We start from the raw sequence: 24121 nt of genomic DNA on the forward strand, positions 1-24121 counted from the left end.
TAGCCTCATGACTCTAATCATTAAAAATGGTGAAAGGATTTTTTTTTTTCGATTTCACAATTTAAAAGCATCAGCATGTAGCATTGGGGTATCATTAGGGTTACTTTGGATTTGTCAATAAATGTCTTCAGTCGGACGATTAGCAAAGTGTTTGCGCTAGTTCCAAGAAGGGTCAGAGGTTAAATACCAGGAATGCCAGAAGACCAGAGTTGGATTCTTGCTTGTCTCTTAAATTTTATGTGCTGAACAACATTTGTTTATGACTCACACCACATCTGGACATAAACGTCTGTCAAATGAACAACAGTAAATATGACTGTGATGCTCATAGACTCCAGGATACAGTATGAGTGATGACAAAATGGCTATGAAGAGAACTCCGGTATGACTTCTTTCAGCTCACACACACTCTGCAAATGTGTTTTTCTTCATTGTATATTCATGGCTTCAGTTATGGGATTAGACGTGTGTACTGTGGCTGTATTTGAATCATTTGTCTTACGGCTCTGACTTTTCGACATGTAAAGCAAAGAACTCTAAATGTGCAACACAAATATTAACTCTGTGCCACTGTGATGAACACACACACACACACACACACACTCTCACACACACACACACACACACACACAAAAGTTCTGCTGGTGTAAGAGATGTGGCTTAGCAAAAACACAACTGGAGATAAGTTCTGTGAGTAGTGTGTGTGTGTGTGTGTGTGTGTGTGTGTGTGTGTGTGTGTGTGTGTGTGTGTGCGTGTAAGAGAGAAAGAGAGATGGTACCTCCCACAGGAAACAATGTTGGTTCACTCTGGCCTTTTATGGTAAAAAAAATTCTCCTGGAAAAGCATGCCTGTGTGACAAGAGCTGACAGACAGAGCCTACACACACACATCCACCCACTGACACTGACACACACACACACACACACACACACACACATAGTGATACCTCTGCAGAAATGACAATTCATCAATGTAGCCCATCTTGACCAGCGACGAAGCAGAGCACAGGTTTTAATATAAATATTGCTATAATATGATTACTATTAACATTTAACAGATGCCATTATCCAGATTAATTTACATTTATCTCATTCATAAAAGTGGGCAGCTATGAGGTTAAGTGCTTTGCTCACTATAATATTACTAATATTATTGACAATTATTACTATAACTAATGCTGCTTTTTTAATAGATTCTGGTTCCTCTCAAGGTTTCTTACTCATACCATCTCGGGAAGTTTTTTCTTGCTACTGTCACCACCGGCTCACTCAGTAGAGATAAACTTATAAGAAATAATGTAGTAAATAACATTTTAAAACATTTTTATATCTGTAAAGCTGCTTTGGGACAATGTCCATTGTTCATGGACTGGACTGAATGGACTTTAGTCTTCTATTTGATGTTGCAAAATGATATCATATGAATAGACCACTATAACCATTTAAAAACCCCACCCATTAAACAGTCAGTTGTGCCTCCCTCAGTGAATGTTCATAGACGTCCACTTCTCACAACCCTACCATTTTTTTTTTTACTTTTCTTTCAGTCTCTCGCTTATTTGGCCTTTGGGAAAATTTTTGGAGGACATTTTGCTAAAAAAAAGTGTTCATGTTTACCATATATGGAGACCTTTGGATCCCCCCACTACACTATTAATCCGACATGTACACTAGTACATTTGCAGCGTTTGGCCAACACATTCTCATTCAGACAAATTACATTTACCTCACTCATACATCTGAGCAGTTATAGGGTTAAGTGCTTTGCCTAAGGGCCCAGATGTGGCAGCTTAGTGTGGCTGGGATTTGAACTTACAACCTTTGGATACAAAGTCCAATGCCTTAGCCACTAAGCTGCCACCGCCCCCTAGTGTACACTTACATTATGGCATTATGTGTGCTAATGGTCTAGCATGCCTGTCCTAAACTCTCTGAAAAGAAATCAAACTAATGTCACTTTAGGAATAGCCAATGAATTAATAAACTCCTTGAAATGTTCCTAGAAATCACATGCTAAATATATAAAGAATAACAATGAAACAAACTTGCACAAGTACCATAACAATGTAAAAACTACATTTAGAAGAGATAAAAAGCGTGATTTAGTTGCGATTAATCACAAGTTAACTAATGACATTCATGCACTTAATCGCGATTTAATATTTTAATCGATTGACAGCCCTAGTAAAAAACACAAACCGAACAAACTTCTTGAGAAACAGTCAGGTTTTTCGTTTGCATTATTCCCTTTGTCCACTAGGTGTCCCCATTTTTCTCCTTGTTATTTTTTTTTCCCTCTGTGCCTTTTTGCTATTGTCCCCAGCTCAATATCCACTGGGTTTTCACAAGTTTTCCCACTGTCTCCGTTTTTTGCTTAAATATGTTATGTCCGTTTGGCCAGACGTTTGTGTTTTCGTCCCTGTTCCTGGTTTCCTGCACCTTAAGCATGTTTTTCAAGCCCTTTCTTAGTATCAGTTTTCTTTAGTAAACTTATTTAGGTTTGTAATCATTTCTTGGTAAAGAATTCTCAAAGATTTTTCTTTGGATTATTGTCATTTGTTTTTCTGGACTTTGTAAATGTTTGTGGTTTTTAAACGTTTCTATAAAATAAATCATTGGAGCCATCACCCTGTTTGAATCTGCCTTTGCACATGGGTACCCACATACCCTGTGGCACATTGTAGACCCTGTCTTTTGGAGAAGCAAATGTTAATTTTGGGATATTGTTTGTATTGGGTGTGTATGTGTGTGAACTCTGTGACAACACAGCAATGCTTTAGAAATACCAGAGTTGAAGCCCAGCCTGATATTTACTTAAACAAGCCTCTTCTTTATTAAGAGCAGCTTTTATTGTATGTCTCACTGAGAGAATAAATGTTGTGACCGCATAAAAACGCAAGCTGAAATAATATTACAAACCACATCTGCTCTGAGTGTCCGGCTGGGTACATAGACAGTCACAAAAAACATGTTCGTCCAGTGCACCAATGTGCAAGTCCAAAAATTGAGCCCAATACGGAGACATGACAGTGCCCGAGGAAACAATGCAGTGTTTTATTGCAAATAAAAAAATCTCTAGTTTGTAAAAGCTGCTACACATTTTATTTAATATAAACTTGAGGAAAAATGAGGTATGTAAAGGAACTGTTACCACTTTGTATTGTTTTCCTAAAAGGTTTTATTTAATTAATACTACAGCAATTAAACACCGATGACAATTTTATATATATATATATATATATATATATATATATATATATATATATATATATATATATATATATATATATATATATATTAAAAAAATTGCTTATGGTTTTTTTCATCAGCTGGGGATCTCCTAGTTGATTGGTCTGATTGAAAAATCTCCAAGTTGAAGACTATTAAGGCACTCTGAATTAGTCAAGTAAAGTTTACACATGTCCAACAATTAGGGTTGTCAGTCGATTCAAATCTTTAATCGTGATCAATCGTATGATTTGTCATGAGTGAATTTGTGATTAATCACAACTTAATCGCACATTTTTAACTTAATTTTACATTTTTACTTTTCAAGTTTTTAATACATTAATCAACATGGGCCCGGACAAATATAGATGTTTTATGAAAATGTATGTTTATTATTAGTGAAACCTTCCTCAACATAGAGCAAAGTATTTCTGTTTGAAATGTTTGAAAGTAATTATGGTGTTTTAAATTACGTAAATTATCAGGACACCAAACGGAACTTTTGCTGTGTTTCCACACGGACGGTTTTAATGTGTGCACCATGCCAGATTTTGCTGCTTTTTGCAATGAATCACTAATAATCACATGTACATTATTTATTATTTTGTGGACAATTTCTTCAATTTATTGACAAAAGTATTGGGACAGCTGACACTTGCTTCCTCCCCATGCTGTTACCACAAAGTTGGAGGCACACAAGGAACACTAGGAGACCCAAACCTGTTCCAGCATGACACTGCCCCTGTGCACAAAGCCAACTCCATGAAGAAGCATTAGCTGAAGTTAGGTCTCGTCTTACAGTTCAATTTGTTACACAATAGTTCTTACAATGCTTGGTTTTGTCAAATGTATTAAGTGTATGTGGTGTTTGAAAATGTAGCCCACCACGTGCAGCATACTATTGTTTCTGTTTAATATAAGTTTAAGACTTTTTTATAAACTATAGTGTGTGTGTGTGTGTGTGTGTGTGTGTGTGTGTGTGTGACAACTTGTACAGGCACTTTCATGTAGCACAATACATATAAATATTGATTAATAAACAGATTAAATCAAATAAACAAACAAAAACCCCGGGAAAGCTGATTAACCCTGAAATGTAATTTTATTGTTCTTTAAAATTTTCATTTTCCAATCAACCCACTAAAGAACCATTAAACATGTCATGTGCATCAACTCATGACCTTTTTGAGAGATAAAAGTGCATTGCCTTTGTCTACACCCTGGTGAAGGTGAATTCTGCACAGTGTTATGGTGCACTATTTGAAATAAAAATATGGCTTAGGAATACAACTGGCACAAACGTGTTTTGGATTTAAGTGCCCAATAATGAACAGTTCACTGAATGATAACAATGAATAAACAATGAAATCTGTGGTGAATGGACAATTGGTAGACAATAGGACACTGTGGTGCATTAGGTAAATGGTAGTCATGGGGAAGTGGAAGCTCTGTAGAAAAGGCTCTGGGTTGCTGATTGGAAGGTTGAGGATTCAAGTCCCAATATAACCAAGTTGCCACACTTGGGCCCTTAAACAAGGCCCTTAACTGTCTGTGCTACAGGGATGCTGTATCAAAGCTGGGATATGCAAAGAATGAATTTCACTGTAATGTATATGTGACAAATAAAAGCCTCATGTTCTGTGCTACCCAGATGAGGATGGGTTCCATTTTCAGTCTGGTTTCTCTCAAGGTTTCTTCTTCCCACCATCACCACTGGCTTGCTCATTGGGAATAAACTTATATTCAACAAACATATAAAGTCAAAGTTTTTAACCTATTTATCTCTGTGACGCTGTTTTGGGACAATTTACATTGTTAAAAATTGCTGTACAAATACATATGAACTGAATTTTGCCTCATGTATGGGACTAACCTACGTGGTAAAGAACCTGTGAGGGTTTAAAACATAAAACAAAGTTCCTCACAGGTTCTTTACCACATATGTTATAACCATGCATGACCCCTTGTCTGAACCTTAAATTGTGGGGGTTTTTGACCAGCAGATGGCGTAGTGACACAGATGCTAAAATTCGGAGTCACATTGCTTAGCAATTCGCTGTTTTCATCTTCAGCTGCCAAATAAAATAAAAAAACTGAGAACGTTCCAGAGATCTAACATTCTTGGTGGACACATTCCTAATAACAAAGTCAAAGACTGATGAGTACATTCAATCAATAGTGCAGGCTGTGATATTTCTATCAGTTGTAGAAATGTTTTTTTCTTATTCTGATTTAGCTTAAATAGATTGTCTGCTACACAAGAGGAAAAGTGAGGATGTATCTTTACACTGGAGAACTTTGCAACTACAGTCTGGAGTACATGTTCACGTGTGAATACATTTTAATGGAGAGCAGTTGGAACTTCACTGAATATAAACGTAATCATCGGTTAAGTGTGTAAACATTCTGCTGTAGGATCAGGGGGTTAACACAACTGATCTGTGGTAGAAAGACCACACCTGAAACTCCCCCTTCAGCAATAATGTGCTTGAAGAGTGTGGTGTTTCTCCAAAAACAAATTAAATGTGGTAAAACTCCACTTCCATGTGCTTGAAGAGTGTGGTGTTTCTCCAAAAACAAATTAAATGTGGTAAAACTCCACCTCCGTGTGCTTGAAGAGTGTGGTGTTTCTCAAAAATCAACTCAAAGAATCTGACTGAAAAGTCACCTGCAGAAACCGTTCCACATCTGACGTCAGAGCGAGAGCTTCTGTGGGGCAAAGAACCCAGTGTGACCTCTGGAGTAAAAAAAAAAAAAAGCAAGCATGAACAATGAGAAGGGACCACCCACCATATTTTGATATTAAGACAAGGATGTATGTAAGCGAGAGCATTACATGTCAAGGAGGCTAAAATAGACAACCGAGCCATATCAAGTCCAGCTCCCAGGGTGCCAACATAGAGAAGACAAAGCTGTCCAAACATCCTGATGGGATTTCCAAATAATCCATGCACGTGAAGATTTCAGCTGTGGGAAATTCAGGAGCTGGAGTGCAAAACTAGGGGGTAGATGTTTGGTAAAAGGGGGGCTCACCAGCAACAATTGGAATCATGCACCATTAGATAAGTGGCATTGTGAAAATGATGGAGGGGAAGCCGAGCTCGCGGTCCCCTGTGTGTTTTGCCAATCAAGTTGCACAACAGAGCGCGCGGAACCGGATTCCAGCTCCTTCACACTATTGTTTTCAAGGACGCTACATGTGTGATTTTATCACTACGTACATGCTAAGCTTTTTTTGGCATTTCTGACTCGTGGAAAAAGAAACACGTTTTTCCAATGACAAATATGTCTTCAAAGTCAGTTTGTATTCATTAATTCATAAACATATTAAAATATAATTGCTACTTTCGTTTAATAACCAAACAACAAAACACTCAAAGGTGGAACGTTGCAGGAGATGACAGTGTGGTGCGACACTGTGCGATACCAAGCTATACTTCGCCACTATTTTCAGTCATTCTATGCTGGCCATGAAAGAATTTAGTGACACTAACAAGTGCACATGTCCCTTATATGTCAGTTATTTTTACACCTTTATAACCACGATGAGTTTGTCCTTAATGACCCCTAACTATATGATGAATCCATGAGGAACTTGTTTTTTAAATGTGGCCATATTTCAGTTTGTATTTCAGGTGTATAGATATATTTAACAGTAGATATCGCTACAAACTAGCTATGAAGAGATGTGGGGGTGCCTTGCTTTCGGTCTTCTCTGATTCAAAAAGGAAACAAAACAAAAACTTAGGAAACACCTGGACTTTTATGTTTTTTTTACATACACATGCATGCTCCTTTTGTTTCAATGCAACACTCTAGGTTATTTTAATGATAAGAGGATTCACTTTGACCAATATATATTGGTATAATATAATAATTATAATTATATAATAATATATATAATTATAAAAAAATGTACAGATGTTACATTTTATTTTCACTGAAATTCACTGAATCCTCCCTTAGCATGAATTACAGCTTTAGACATTCTTAGCATCCGGACTGTTTGTTTCTTTAAACCAGGGGTCACCGGCCTTTTTGAAACTGAGAGCTACTTCTTGGGTACCATTAATGTGAAAGGCTACCAGTATGATACACACTTTTCAGTTTGATCTGAAATAACAAATTTGCTCAATTTACCTTTTATTCTATGTTATTATTAATAATTAATGATATTCATTTATGTGAAGACACTGATCATGTTAAAGATTTCTCATAATAAGTATCAACAATGATTTAACAAAGTAGGAAACAGCTATTTTTAGAAAAGGCCCGCGGGCTACTCATGTGGTCCTTGCGGGCTACCACGTTGGTGACCCCTGCTCTAAACGATCTGAAATACTGTGCCATGCCTCTTCTAAAACTTTTCCATAGGTATTCTGCTGTATAGAATGGTAGCCATATTGGTTCAGTATTTCTTTTATTACTTTACCTACACTTACCGTACATGTATATAATAAGTTAGCATGTTCTCTGAATATAAACTGAAACATATGAAGTGGAACAGGACATACAGTAGCTACATGTATTAATGGACTGTATTACTGTAATAAATGGACATTTGGTTCCCCCCAGATGATCATAAGTTTCCTTTTGAGTTTGGTTCCTCTCAAGGTTTCTTCCTCATTCCACCTCAGAGATTTCTTCATTGCCACTGTCTCACTTATTATGGATAAACTTACAATTATAAGGAAGAAACTTATCGCCACTAAACTTATATGTTCTTTTATACCCAGTTCATCTCTGTAAAGATGCTTTGAGACAATGGCCATTGTTTAAAGTCCTATACAAATACAACTGGATTAAACTGAAAAGGAACATGCATGTGTCTTCCAAAAAAAACATAAAAAACGAAATGTTTGCAAATCTTTCACAGGCACTGCATTTAGATCTGTATTACACAAGGCAAAGACTCCAGTGGTGAGAAAATTGTCTTTGAAACAACATCAGAAGTAATTTTGAGAATAAAGAAACTCTCAGCCTCTGTCTCTTGTCCTTTAGACCGGATGTTGACTGTTACAGTGAGCATAACTTATATAGTAAAAATGTTATTAGTACATGCTTTTTTCATTATTATGCCACTTTTGTTTGCTTTCTTTTGTTTAAATGATAGTTTAGGCTTCATGAGGAGGACATATCTGAAAACGTGCCACATTATTGCTCATTTCAATGTTAAATACAAACCATTTGAGCAATTTGAATTCAAGGGATTTTTAAAAACATGGTTTCTGCAGGACCAGTGCCTAGAAGAAACCTGCTTTCGTGTGTGTGTGTGTGTGTGTGTGTGTGTGTGTGTGTGTGTGTGTGTGTGTGTGTGTGTGTAACACTGAGTCGTGAGAAACATTTGGCCAAGCAGATGTGGCATTTTTAACAGAGGGGTTCTGCTATGAAGGAGGGGGAATCGCACACACACACATTGTATATAACTTATAGAGCTCATGGACAGGCGTGTGATGAGAGGATTCCCTGAGGCCTGTTTGTCTCTGTGGCACAATGATGATTTTCTTTAACGTCTCTGAAGACTTTCAGTCGTTTGGAAATGTTGGAATAGTCTGAATGCAATCTTGAAGCTGATTATTATACAGGATTATACAACAGGACCTGGACATGAGATCAGAGTCTGAGAGATGCCTCAGTGACGGACCACTTTTTTTTTCAATAACAAAAAGTGTGCAGTAAAAAAATCACACAATTGTGAACTTATCACCAAAACACCGCTACTACTTTATCTTGTAGAAATGTTCGCACAAAATAATGATTTTGTTTACACAATATAATAGGTTAGCGAAATGAATGCTAAACGTAACATTCAACCCGGTGCTAAGCTATGTCTCCAATAGTAGCCAAGATCACTAGCAACCGAGCTAAAATTAGAGATGCTAGAATATCAGGTAATTACAGCTGACTGGTTTGCTAATGAGAGCTAATTTTGATGAAATTAAATTTTTTATAAAATTTTGATTTTGTTAGTAAGCTAGCTAACATTTGTATTGAATTTGTCATGTACACACTTATCCAAAGACATTGTCTCATTTACACAACTGAGCACTTAAAGGTTAGGGCCTTGCTCATGGGCCCAACAGTTGAAGAGTGGTGGTGTTGGGATTTGAACTCATGACCATATGATTCAAAGTTCAACATCCACTGAACTACCACTTCTCTAAGCATTTGGGTTAGTAGCCTTGTTTGCAAGCTAATGTATGTGGAATAATAGGTGTGCAATTAAATTTGGTAATGTTTACTAGCAAACATTGGGGTTAACAATGTACTGTGTCGATCATTATCCAAGTGTGTCAATACACTAGCTAATTTTTGTGTATATAAAACTGATTGACACGTTTGTTAGCAGGCTAGAAAATGTCAGGTTACCCGTTAGGTTAACATAAAAAAAATGGATGCAGCTAGTATTACACATTCCTCTGCCTAAAAGGATTCCTTCCAGGATAAATGACCAAATAAATGTAACTACATAACATACACAAACGGCAAGCAGGCTATCTAACTGCTAGTTAACTACTGTAGCTTGTGTGAGTCGAAGTTGTCAAGTTCTCAGATTGAGTTCACATTAGCCACACGAGTCAATAAAATAACCTACTCAGCTGGCATTTTGTCTAGAGCTAGCACTGGCGAAGTTGCTGACTTAGCATGTAATCAGTTTTGCACATAAATTTAATACTGAGAACGTTTCTCTGTAACTGTAGTGATGCATTGAAGACATTTTGCTTTAACCATTTTTAAAAAGTAGGCTTTTTTTTCTGAAGGACTACTTCAAACTGCTAATCATTACCTCGAATCAGTGGTGCAATCCTCCTGGGTGTGTCCTCCTGCTATATCTGCTACAGGTTTGAAAGTTTAAAGGTTCCCCTCCATGCCTGACTAAAGTAATGGCTACCAGCCTAAAGGGAGCCATGTGCTAGAGGAACTGGGGGAGTGTTTCTCATTATGGATCAGCCGTCTGAGAAACAGCTTTTAACAGAGATGACATCAGAGTACGCCGCCTTCAAAGTCAAGCAGCTGTTTCTTAAAACGGCACCCTGTGGTTGAGCCTGCAAATCTGAAAAATCAAGCTTTTGCCAGCATGTTTCTGTGCGATGATATTCAGAAACCAGCTGAGTCTTACTTCACTTATTAAACTGACATTTACTCAGGTTTGTGTCTCACTGACAAAGCCATCAAACAGCTATTAAATATTTGACTTGCTACTCATATCATCACGTCTGTATTATCAAGTAACTGTGAATTTTCAACAAGTATAACAATTAATGCCCCTTTATTTGAACTAAGCAAACCAAATCTGCATGACAGTGCTCCTGTGCACAAAGCCAGCTTCATGAAAATATTCTTTAAATGGGTTGGAGTGAAAGATCTTGAGCACCTTTCTATAGAACTCCGACTGCAACCCAATTAAACACATTTGGGAGGAACTGGAATGCTGACTGCACCCCAGGCAGCCTCATCTCACCTAAACCAATACCTGACTTTACTAACAACCTTGTAGCTGAATGAGAATAAATCTCCAATATCTAGTAAACATCTTCCCAGAGAAGTGGGAGTATATTGTACAGAAAATGTGGACCTTTTTATGAAATTTGATGTTCAAAAAGCACATATGAATCTTATTTGTGTCTGGTGTCCACACATTTTCCTTTCTCTTGCTGCCAAAGGAGTCTCCAGTGTCAGTCTTCAAGTTTTTTAGCATAACAAGGTCCATAGTTTTTGCCTTGTAAAGAGAAAGAGAAAAATTCTGCAAACTATTTTAGCCGGTATAGCATCAAAGCTGCAGTGCAGTACTTAAGATACAGCTGTCACACAAATATAGACATGTTTGCTAGCAAGCATGTAAGCAAGTATAGTTGCAAATACACAATTTTATAAAATTCTAAATCATTGCTATTATATTAAAAAATACTTTGAATTAAAATAATTGATAATACTTGAATAGTTCAGATAGAGATGTATTGTATAGCTTAAAACCCTAAAATAGTGTCTTTTAATTTCATTAAAAAAGTTAAAGCTAATCAACATCCTGCTACATGCATCAGCAGACATCTCTGTACTACATAATCAGTGGTGTGTTCTTTTGCTGACTGTGCACTTTGTATATGAATTGTCATTAGTGCATTCACTAAGGAACCGTTGCGCTTGACGACTCTGGAGTTTTTTAGCCAGACATAGTTACGCCACTGGCTGCAGCCAACGACTGTACATGTCGCATCCACTGGGAAATAACATTGCAACAGTTGATGTTTCAAAATAGTATAGCCTTTCTAGCAGTTCTGTCTATCTTTTACTCTCTGTCTCTTACACACATGCACACACCAGACAGCTCAGTGGAATTACATACAACATCTAGGGCTAGTGATTTCTACAATCTGTTCGGTCTTAGCTGTGAACCCTGTGAGCTGCCAAAACATTCAAAGGTTCAAACAGATGGCTTTTATTTGCACTACTTGTAAATGTTTCTATCGGCTTTGTTGGGTTTAAAGGAAACTGATGCCTTTTATTACCAAATCAACATAGGTGTTTATGGTGTTATTTATAGCTGTTTAGCTCAGTAGCTTGATTAGGAATGTGAGTTTTGGATATACAATTGGATGCTGAGTCCGAGATCTTGCTCATGCACATCTCAAGACGTGTTGGCCGGAAACCACAACTCATTTTCAGTCTCTCTCTGAAAACATAATGTCTTGTAATTAAAGACAGAAAATACTTGGCATTTGTTACATGGCAGGATCAGGCACTTGTGTGAGAGCGAGCCATTAAATATCCAGCAAGTGTGTGGTTTTGGTGTGTGTTAATGGTAGCTTGCCAAGATCTATGCTTAGCCTAGACCTAAGATAGAAACTACAGAGTGCATATGTACAGAAAAGAGGAAAATCATGTTAGATTTTTCCCTATCATATGAGTGCTTCCAGCTCAGGGAGGAAGAGGGCAAGCTCCGAAATCAGTAAAATCAGTCACCTGCATCTTCTTGAACTGAGGCTCATGCTGTTTAATTGGGCAGTAGAACACCACTGGAGTTCTTGGAGCAGTTCAGATGAGGATAGATTCCCTTTTGAACCTGGTTTCTCTCAAGGTTTCTTCCTCATACCATCTCAGTGAGTGTTTCTTTGCCAAATAGAATAAATACAATCATGAAGAAAAAACTTATAGGCAATAAGCTTATACATTCTACTTTTAATGGAAGTGGTAGCTCAGTGGTAAAGGCTCTGGGTTAATGATTAGACAGTTAGGGGATCAAGCCCCAGGTCAGGGGTTCAAGCCTCAAGTCAGGGGTTCAAGTCTCAGGTCAGGGGTTTGAGCTGCCACTCCTGGGCAAGGCCCTTAACCTTCTGTGCTTCCTTCTGTGGTTCTGTATCATGGGTGACCCCAGCTTCCTAACATCATTGGGATATGCAAAGGAAGAATTTTACCATGCTCTAAGGTACATGTGCATGATGCATGTAGTCTAGAATTAAATAGTAAATTAGTATCCTTGTTTTTTTTTAGAATGGGGCTTATTTCGATTTCAACATATATTCAAACCAGAGGAATTGGCCTGTGTAGAAAATGTAGATATTTACTTTTGCTTATTTATTTACTAGGTCAGTGAAGTCCTGAGTAGGAGTTACTGACACACTTTATTTAATGGAGACATTAACCCCTTAAACATCTGACTTATTATTCAGGTTTTGGGATACAATTTTTTTAGTAGCCACTACGCTTTTAGTAATTGAATAATAAGAGGAAGCGTGAGGAGTGTTGCCTAGCCAGCAGTTTCAGCTGTTAGGTTAAATTTAAAGTCTGCTTATTTCTATAAAGAAACTTTCATTTATAGGAGCATAAAAAGCATACAGTAACTGAGGTGGGAAAGTCCACTTCTCAAATATTATTTCCCTTTAGGGGGAAAACCTTAAAACTTGATTGTAAAGCATACAACAGAAGAAGCCCACAGCCTTTTGGAAGCCAAGAACCCTCAATTACGTAACACACCCTTATGGATTTACTGAAGAACTATGTATGCATACTTAAGACTTGCCACAACATTGAATTTAACAATAAACAAATGGAAGTTTTTTAAAAACTTGAATTGTTGGTGGATTGCTGTGGCGTAAGAGAAATAAAACCAATTTTATAAGAGAATAATCAACTAAGGAGTGGATTTAGTCACTTTAACTTTAGCTTTGGGCTGGATCACATTTCCGCACTGTTGATTATTATTCTTATAACTACTCAACAATTTAAAAAAGTACTATAATGCAATAAATGAAACATTTCCTGATTTCGAACATGGAGGGTTTCAATCAAAATGTGAAGATTAAAAGTGTGCTTTTTTTGTGTGAGGGCATGGATTAAAAGAAAAAGTCTCAACTACTCAGAATTTATATGTAAATATAAAACAATAAATTGCAAGACTGCAGTTACTTTTCACTTCTGAGTATGACCTCTCTCCTCACTCTGTGACTTCATTACAACATTATAAGGTTCTTTTTGCATTTTTTCCAAGAGTTGCAATTGCAAACACATTCAAAATGTGTTTCAAAAAAGCTTTTTGCCACAGTGTTTTCAGTGTATGTGTTATGTGTATGTGTGCTCGCATGATCTCTTACATAATACCTTGCATGGTATGTAGCCAAACTGGAACATGGTCAGACAAGAAAACCCCCCACATGCTCACATATCATCCCCCACTTTGCTCAGGGCCCTGGTCAGAGTGGGATTAAAAATGTCTGGACTCAAAACCATCCAGCCAATCAGCTTCAGTGTTTTCTCACACACCCACTGACCTGCTCCCCAGAACTTCATGTCTAAACTTTGTGACATTTTCTCTCTCAGTGGCCAGATCAGGATGGGCTCCTCACTACAGATCAGTCTCCACACTGCGGTTAGCACCACTGCTGTTCCTGCTGGGAAACTCTGCTGCTTTTCCATTGTTCCAGGAGCCAAAATGTGATATGATCAATTAAATAAACAATGTGGCACTTGGCAAAAAAAAAAAAAAAAAGAGATAATAATCAAGATGAACTGGACAAGCATTCACTCAACTGAAATTTATCTGCTGATATTTGTGAAGCATAAATTAATAAATCAAATAAGCAAATAGTGTATGTGCATTTGTATGTACATATCATTGTAAAGATATAACACAATAAGTAATAATGACAAAATGTACAAAGATAGATTTTCAGTATAAAAACTTAATTTCTTGATACAATTTTTTTAATTGTCCTGAGATTTAATAGAATATAGATAGTTCTATTTAAAAAGAAAAATATTTTAAGATTTCTGCACATGTCAGCAGAAGTACACTTTATTCGTATTGATTTTATATTAATGAATTAATATTATTATATTTATAATAATATAAATATAATATTATATTTATAATAATATAAATATAATAATATTATTCTATTAATATAAATATAATAATATTATTATATTTATAATATTTTTTATTCACTTTCATATTCGTCTATATATGCATATGTGTGTTTATGTAGGGAAAAGTCTTATTTCTGTAGATGTTATGTATAATTTTTATACAAAGATAATTATTGAATGAATACAAAATTAATGAGAGTCTATTTTATACTTTTTTTAATTATAACTAATTGTTTATCAATCGTAAAGTTATTACAAATATATTATTTCTACATAATAATAATAATAATAATTATTATTATTATTCATATTAATATTTTTCTTTTTTTTTCTTAAATATTTAAAATTATTAATTGTGTAGAACTAATCAATTATCATGAATTATTTGTCTTCGTGTTCAATAATTATTTATTTATTTATTTATTTATTTATTTTCTATTATAAAGTTTTACAGCTCGCGCTCAAGCAGTGACTGATTAAAAGAAGAGACGGGGGCGGGGCGTCGAGGGTTTTGTTTGCCGCTCATGCCACGCCCTTCTCCTCCAAAGAGACCAATCATTTCACATCTTATTTGCATATGGGCCAATAGAAAGTGAACATGAAGTTCCTCTTACAGCGTAAAGACGCTCTTATAGCGGCGACTCTTTCAATCCACTGCTGGAGACCTTCTGGACATCCTGGAGTAAAGTCCTGTTTGCAGTTTCCAACGATCATTTCCTACAAACCCCGAGTAACTATTAAAGCACTTGTTGTAAAGAGAATATGGGAAAGCAAAACCTTCTTCTGCTCATCACCTGGATGTATTTTCTGAGTCTTGCCTCCAGTTTTTCAACCACAAGTGCTCCAGCAGTGGAAACAAGCACATTCAGTAAGTAGCAATGGTTGTGATTTTATTCTTCTGTTTTACTATTTTCTTTATATTGCAGTAACATGTGATTTGGGGGGGAAAAAGTTTTCCCCTCTTTCTGGCTGCTGTACATGTAAACTGAGTAAAAATGAAGGGAGGAGCTGAGATGAAAAGAACCAGATTGTGGAGCCCACAGTGCTGAGTCAGTGTGCTGGGGCCCCATGCATACACTCCTGATTTCATACAAATGCAAGCAAGACATCAAAAGTACAGAAATCTAGTTTAATACTGGAAAATGTTCTTATGGTGTATGCAAATGAACCAATTTGCAAATGCAAATTTTTACGAATGAACTAAAAGTTTTATTTGAAGCAACTATGTGTGCATTGTGTTACAATTTAAATAATTCTACACAAAACAAAATTAAACGAGGTCTCCACGAGCGCATGCATGCTACCAAAAATTTTTGCGAATTTCGTTTATTGCCCAGGAGTGTTTGCGAGAGCATTATGTTGTTTGTATTGTCGTCTTGTTGACGTTGTTTGTCATCTTGTATTGCAGTAGGCAACATCTCAAACAACTCAACAGACTGGATGGTAGATTTCAGTGACATCGAGTCCAAGTTTGCTCTGAGAACAATCGAGGAACCTGAGGACGATCTATGTTACGTCGTTCCTGGCCAGCGGGACACCATTAAAGAGTGCAATTTCAATCCAGACACCAAGACTTTTATAGTCATTCATGGCTGGACGGTAAGAGATTAACATTCATGAAGCGATTAAAAGAAAAAATTGAGTGTGAATGTGTTTTTAATTACACTGATCACTTGCTCTGTGTTCAGGTCACTGGCATGTATGAGAGTTGGGTTTCCAAACTGGTGACTGCTCTGAAAGAACGTGAGCCAACGGCTAATGTGATCGTGGTGGACTGGCTGGTCCGGGCACAGCAACATTACCCGACTTCAGCCGCATACACCAAGCTCGTGGGCCGCGATGTGGCCAAGTTTGTCAACTGGCTACAGGTCAGACAATAAGCTCAGACTCCACCGATCTGTGAATAGATGCAAAGTAGCTGCATATGGACGTTAAATATATAGTTGAATGACCATTATATCAATCCAGTAGTATTTAGTGTAGCTTCTATGTAGTTATAACATAATTACATTTATGTCTTTTGCTTTTATGACCACCTACAAACTCTTTGGCATTTCTTAGGATCTTCTCATTTATAAGATTTACTACTTTTGCTTGAAAATATATTTCAAAATAATTTTCTAAAGGTTGTATTAATGATCTATCTGTCTGTCTGTCTGTCTGTCTGTCTGGTTGTTAAATTATTGTATGTAAAACTTAAATATAGAAAATATTAAGCAAATCTCTTTTTGTAAATTATTTTACCTTTGAATGCATTCTTTTAGTTTGTAAGTGTATTGTGAACTCTTACAAGCTTGAAAACACTCAGCCCCAGATCATGCCCTCTGTTTTGTACTGTGCATCTCGATATTGTAAAAAAAGATGATAAATTGTACGTTTAAGTATGTAGTGTTTAACTAGACAGATACATGAAGTAGTAAAGTTTCTCTGAAAGAATTAGTCTGTTTTCAAGGTTCACTGTACCCACATTTCCAGGTGAAAGGCTTTGTACGTATTGTAAACGTTGAACGATAAATGGGTTTTCTCCCAGTTTGCAAAAGTTATACTATAAGGTTGATTAGAAATAGGTTTTCCTCTGTTACACAGTTACATATAAACCATTTTGCTTTGCTCATTTCCGACAGGCCGAGCTGGAGTATCCATGGGAGATGGTTCACATCCTGGGCTACAGTTTGGGTGCTCATGTAGCCGGCATCGCAGGACTCCTCACGAAGAACAAAGTCAGCCGGATCACAGGTAACTCATCAATATACAGTACATCTGCCCGGCTGGTCTAAACTAAAAAGTCATTATTGCACTATTAGAGTTATATTAGAGCTCTGATTAATATAGTTTATTGGACTTTTTGTGTGGTTTGTTTTTTCTTGTGAACTTCATAACTAGCCAGGATCTGTTATTGGTTTCAGATGTACAGTCCTCACTGACATATCTGCATACAGGGTCTTTTTAGTGTAGTTAGTAAAAATCATACTGTGACTTTCTCTATGTAAGCGATCTGCATCATTAAAAAATATGATTTATATATAAAATTCCATATATTTTCAAATAAAAAAGTGTACATAGTTTGTTTTTGATGGTATATTGTGTAGTTTGCTCATATGAAAAATGCCAAACTTCAATTATTCCATATTAAATACAGTAATTCTGTAGAGGATTGACATTGGTGCTGAACAATATATCATTTATTGAACATTATTGCAATAATCACAGAACCACCACCCTGCGAAGGGTCCCAATAGATTATACAATGGCGTTTGGATAAAAAAATTAATGTCCCTCATTTTGTTACAGCCAGTTTTGCGGTTTGACTGTCAATAATCGTCTGCCATTTTTTTTCCGTAAGGCATGGATCCCGCCGGCCCGAGCTTTGAGTATGCTGATTCGCAGAGCACACTGTCCCCAGATGACGCCCAGTTTGTCGACGTGCTTCATACAAACACACGTGGCTCTCCGGACCGCAGCATTGGCATCCAGAGGCCTGTGGGTCACGTAGACATCTACCCCAACGGAGGGACGTTCCAGCCTGGCTGTGATCTGCAGAACACCATGTTGATGGTGGCCACCACAGGGTTGAGAAGTGTGTGCCTTTGAAATTACACATTACTAAATTAGATTATTAAATACAAACTGCTTGTAGCTTATCATGGACTTCCACTTCCCGTTTTTTTATGCAAATTTTTTTTTTTACAAAATTAGTAATTGTAAATGTAACATGACACGGTAGTAGCAGTGTCACGGTAGAGATAAAAAGCTTTCTTGCCATGCAGACAGGATTGGGGGACCAGATATAAAACTTTTTGGGCACAAAAGTTTTTTTGTTTGTTTGTTTTTTTATGAGGAAACACTGGGTTACCTGTGTGTGCTACAACTGCATTATTCATTCATTGGGAACTGCTTTATCCTGGTCAATAAACTGTAGAATTTTGGCAAACAAAACCAATTTCATTAAAAAATTCTGCAGCAGGAGCTGGATTGGACCAGGAGCAGATAAGAGTGGTGACATTTGCTTCAGAAGTGGGTGGGATTGGTCAGACTTTCTGTGGGAGTGGACATGATTTTTGAAAGTGGAAAGAATTAGTCAAAGTTTCTACAAAATAATAGGTGAAATTTTAGATCAGTCATCAACTGTGTTCCTGTTTTTTTTCTGTTCAATAGACATGGACCAGATTGTGAAATGTTCCCATGAGCGCTCTATTCACCTCTTCATCGACTCCCTGGTCAACATGAAGCAGCAAAGCATGGCATATCGCTGCAGCTCCAAGGAGACTTTCAACAAGGGTGTGTGTCTGAGCTGCCGCAAGAACCGCTGCAACAAGGTGGGCTACGAGGTCAACAAGGTGCGCAACCGCCGGAACACCAAAATGTATATGAAGACCAGAGAGATGATGCCGTACAAAGGTAAAACATCAGGCTTGTAGCTTTAGTGTGAATCCTTAGTGCAGAGCTTTGACACGTGAGGTTATTAGTAACAGTAATTGGTATTAATATGTTTGAGAAATTAAAAGGCGTGTCTAACAACAGAGGCAACTGCACCAATACAATAATGGCTGCAAGCCAGCTGACGCTTCCTTTCTAGATCATTCTGATGACTTCCTGTCACTACCTGGCAGGATTTCCCCATGTCTATTTCTGTTTCTCAACAATTTTTCCATTTGTATTCTGTACAGTTTTCCACTACCAAGTTAAAGTCCATTTCTTCAGCAAGAGCAAGATAAGCTATACCGACCAGCCCATGAAGATTTCCCTGTATGGCTTCTCTGGAGAGAAGGAGAACATCCCTTACGTCATGTAAGTCGGATTCTGTTTGCCAGGCCACATACCGAGCAAAGCTGCCTGTCCATGGTGGTGTATTTTATGGTGTATGTGTGTTTGATTCGACCATGCAGGCCTGCCATGAAAACCAACACCACCATCTCCTTCTTACTCACTACGGACGTAGACATCGGCGAGCTGCTGATGGTGAAGCTGATTTGGGAAAAGGACACCATCATCGGCTGGCCCTGGTGGAGCCCGGACACTTTTCACATTCGCAAGCTACGCATCAAATCTGGGGAAACTCAGTCCAGGTGAATATTAGAGGTGGATTGTAATTCATAGTTATGAAACTTGTTTTGAATGGGGCGTGGCCTGTGTGTTTTTTGGCTCCATTGAAGGAGGCATGGCCTCAAACTCTAATTTATAAAATTATAATGCATTGTATTGTATTGTATTGTATTGTTAGTGATTATTTGTTACAATTCAGGCAGTTTCAAGCTTGCACATTTTTGATACCTTTGTGTCAATGTGCCATTTTTTCAGCAATTTTACCCCTCCTAATATTTTACACGTTTTCAGGGTGATCTTCGTCGCCAAGGAAGGTGAGTTCTCCTACCTCGCCCGTGGAGGTGAAGCTGCCGTGTTTGTGAAAGGCAAAGAAGCCCAGTCAAGCCACAAAAATGAAAGGTAAACCCTTGGTGATTTATTTCCCGACTTACTGTAGCACATCCCGAAAGCTTCCCTCATTTAATGTCAAGCAAAGTGAAAATAAAATGTTAATTAGCCGCAACTATTTTTATATTTCGTACTAATAGTTGAATGTGTCATTGTCTTTGACAGATTGCACAAGATGAAGATGCATGGCAGCTCATTCCAGAAGCCTGCCTTAGAAAAAGGCGTTTAAAGATGCCCCTCACACCTCCACCGTTTCGACAGAACCCAAGAGGAACCTGCTGAAACCGGACAGGGAGAGAAAGACGGTGCAGTTTCTGTACATTCTGATCCAAGCGTGTTGCGGAATAGTAGCAATTAAGTGACCTTCACCCATAAGCACATCCTGTAAGGAACTTTTACATGTGACAGCCTTTAACTGCAGAGCAGTTTTAATGAAAAAGCCTAACTTCTGATTATCACGCAGTATTATCCATTAGCCCAACCTGATCTGAGGTCACAGAGGAGCTCAGAGAAGAGCTTCAACCTTACGTGACTGGAGCCTCACAACTTCTTATTGGCTCTAAGTAGACATGTGCCGGTGAAAAAAATTGGATTTAAATTGGAACGTACATCATGAACAATAAGCTGCTGAGGTTTGTTTATGGCTGAATAGTCTGACCAATGAGACCAGCATTGATGTTATGGTAATAGTGATAGGCAATAATGATAGGAAACCCGTGCTCATGCCTAGATGCTAAATATTTCTTTAAATGAAAGATAAGAATTCCTTTATTGTTATGCAATATATAAATATATATGTGCGTACATGTAAGTAAACTGTTACACTGTTATAATGTGTGTATTGACTTTCTCTTAGCTTTGACCCAATTGAAGCAAAAGTAATAAACAATATAGAGTAAAGCCGGTGTCACGCGGGGCTGCACTTAGCTGACTGAATGAAATCACTCACTGAATCACTGACTGACTGACTGACTTGCTCTGAAGGTGAAACCACCTGATGAAGGGAAATCAAGCAGGATATTTATACCTCTAATTATCTACAAAACAATCAAACACTGAGTGTCCTCGATCACAGTGAAGTGCTTGATGATGCCTTATTGAGGAAGTTCACAATACGGCGATTCCTAGTGTATGACCTTTGTGTATAAGATGTCGTAGTGAAAATCTATGGAGTATAAAAGATACAAAAAAAAACACTGTACAATGAAAAACTGTGAAGCCGACTAATACCTATATACTACCTATCAGATATGCTGTAGATGCTGTAGATCTACATACAGGAATTTGAGCAGTCCACTTTTAACAGTAGTGTTCAGATAGTAGTAGTATGTTGACCACTTGCTAGCACGGAATCAAATACTCTAATAGTTGAACCTATATATAAAAATTATAATTGTAAATAAGTTTACATTTTCTCTATTTGGAAATGTGTAAGTTGAAAGTTTTTCGGGTCTGTGTAGAGTTACTGTGTTTGGCACAGGTCACTTTATAGGCTTGGATTAGTTTCCTGTTCGACCCATTCATCACAATCAGGTGCTTTCCTTCAGTTGACCAGTTGGTCACATTTCAATCAAAATAGATGATATTTGTCAAACTTCTTTTGAGGCATGAAAAAATTTAGACTGATTTTCGCCATTTAATCGTGCACTTCACATCGCCTTATACAATGATCATGCTAGATTGATTATCATCTTCCAGATGGGTTGTATTATCATAGTTCCCAGCATGCACCAGAAACCCAGCGAATCAGAAATGAAATGGGCTTAATAAAAAGAACACCTGGTGGAACTTCCACCACCAGACCCATAAATACAACAAGATTATTTATTGATTGTATATATTTGTACATAGCCTTGTATAAACCATGTATAACCTTGGGATTATTCACGATATTCATATGCAATGCACTGCATAAGCATATTTTAATAAAGAGAATGTTGCATTATAATCGTTTGAATCTCTTTCTTTAAACTTGAGTCTGACTTGAAGAGCATAAGGTGAAAAGAAACTGTAGTTGTTTTATATGCATTTAAATGGTTCACTGCATATGCATGAAATTTAATGTGATGCATCGTTTAAAAAAATTGTGCTTCAATGTATACATAATTTGTAACATATTTGCATAGATAAAAAAATATTTGTTTATGTAGAATTATTAGTTAACGTGCTATACTTGAATTATTTAGAAAGTGATTAATAATTCAGGACTAATATTTTATATGTAGATCGATGACTCTGAACTGTTTCTCAAGCCACTGCTACTACATCAAGTCAAGTCAAGTTGCTTTTATTGTCATTTCTACTATACACAGTATTACACAGTACACAGTAAAAACGAGACAACGTTTCACCAGAACCCTGGTGCTACACTAAACAACAACATAGAGCTAAAACACATAACACAAAGCTACATAAAGTGCATTGAGTGCAACCGAGTGCAAACGGTGCAGACGAAAACCAGTACAGACAGACAGTGCAGATAGACAACACAAGACAAAACACACAGTACACCTACTGTACACTTTGATTATACTGTACTGTGCAGAGTAAACTGTAAAAACTATAACTGGGAGTAAATATAAATAGACACAATGCAGTGCAAAAAACAGCAGTAAAAGCAGTCAAGAGGTGCAAAAACCAGCATGTAAACAGTATAATACAGTCAAAAGGTGCAAAAAACAGCCGGTAGTGTAATGCGGTCAAGTATAAATAATAATAAATAAATGATGGTGGAATGGACTGAGATGAGTAATGAGTGTGTGTTACGTGACAGCAGGAAAAGATCATTTGGTTTTTATTTAATCTTCTTTTTTTTTTGCGCTACAATGGTGTGTGAAAGGGCCATGAGTAAGAAGTCAGAAGGCACATGAGTAAATTAATGATTTGCTTTCTGTCTGAACCAAAGAAATAAAAGTGAATTATCTGTACCATACTAAACTGCATAGCATCATATTTATTTCATTGCATCATATTGCATTAAATCGCATTGCGTTGAACTGTGATCAAACTGCGTTGTAACATATTGGTAAATCGTATCACATCGCATCGGTAGCTGCTTCATATGTATCTTTACTGTATCATATTGTTGCCAATGCATCGAGAGGCAAATCAAATTGGCCTTAGTTATGGAGATAAACATCTCTAATCTACACTCTTCCACATACAGGAGAAGCCTCCTATTGCTAACTTTGGTCCTTAATCTTTGGTTTGATTTCAGACAATGAATACAAAGTATCTGCTTAATGATCTAATGTCAAAGGCAAATGACTAAAAAAAAAAAGAAAAAGGACTTTCAAATATTTCTGGGTTTTGTAAAACTGTTTACTGAAGTTTGTTTGCTAAACAGGCATTGTTTCCTGCAATTCTGGGAACATTTGTTCTCTGATTAAGACAGCAAACTAAACACACGTTGTAAAATTTGGCTTAATTTTGTTTCTCCCCACCCATTTAGTCCTGTTGGTGGAACTAAACAGCTTCCCTCAAAAACAGGAGGTGATTCTTGGCAAAGATCCATGTCACATGCCTTTTATTGGGCTCTCTATATGGAATTCTTGGAAAGCCTGGAACATCAAGGAGGACTGTGGATTTGTCTCAGATCTTGGCAAGACTCAATGTTCAGTTTGGATACAAAAACTCTCAAAAGGCCACTTGCTGTGTCTCTACACAAACACAGAAGAAACCGATGCAGCCACCTGACATCCAGCAGAACAACATCAACATTGTGACTCAACTGCATGTGATGTAAACATGGTTGTAATTAGGAAGAAATTCCTCTGAACCTGTTTTTTTTTCAAGGAAAATGGAAACTTGGGTTGGGAATGAATTGTCTATTGAAGCTGGTTATGTTGAGGTTCAGTGCAGAGAGCACTTCATGTGTGCATGCTTAAAAATAGAAACTGAACCAGAACTGCCAGGACTTTCATGAAGTCAGGAATTTAATCGTAGGATTTGGATTGGATTTATTTCATTATCTTGATTATGTTATTAAATAAAATTGCTCTCAGCAGCATCAGAAGCAGAAGCAGTTTCAGGCTCCACTACCAAACACCAAATAGTTTTGCTATTTTCATCCCAAGAGTTGTCATGGCTGAACTCACCC

At 37.2% G+C, this 24121-nt stretch overlaps 1 protein-coding gene across 1 annotated transcript; it reads left to right on the forward strand.

The window, feature by feature from the left end:
* The first annotated feature begins 15216 nt into the window (after positions 1-15216).
* Positions 15217-21970, forward strand: lpl (lipoprotein lipase). The gene is made up of 10 exons (XM_046858064.1): positions 15217-15460; positions 16001-16191; positions 16281-16460; positions 17217-17328; positions 17936-18169; positions 18748-18990; positions 19260-19380; positions 19479-19658; positions 19927-20034; positions 20188-21970. The coding sequence occupies exons 1-10, from the start codon at positions 15355-15357 to the stop codon at positions 20249-20251; spliced, it is 1539 nt and encodes a 512-aa protein (XP_046714020.1). The 5' UTR covers positions 15217-15354; the 3' UTR covers positions 20252-21970.
* Positions 21971-24121: the final 2151 nt, after the last annotated feature.

Source organism: Silurus meridionalis, chromosome 9 (assembly GCF_014805685.1).
Source record: "Silurus meridionalis isolate SWU-2019-XX chromosome 9, ASM1480568v1, whole genome shotgun sequence".
Taxonomy (NCBI): domain Eukaryota; kingdom Metazoa; phylum Chordata; class Actinopteri; order Siluriformes; family Siluridae; genus Silurus; species Silurus meridionalis.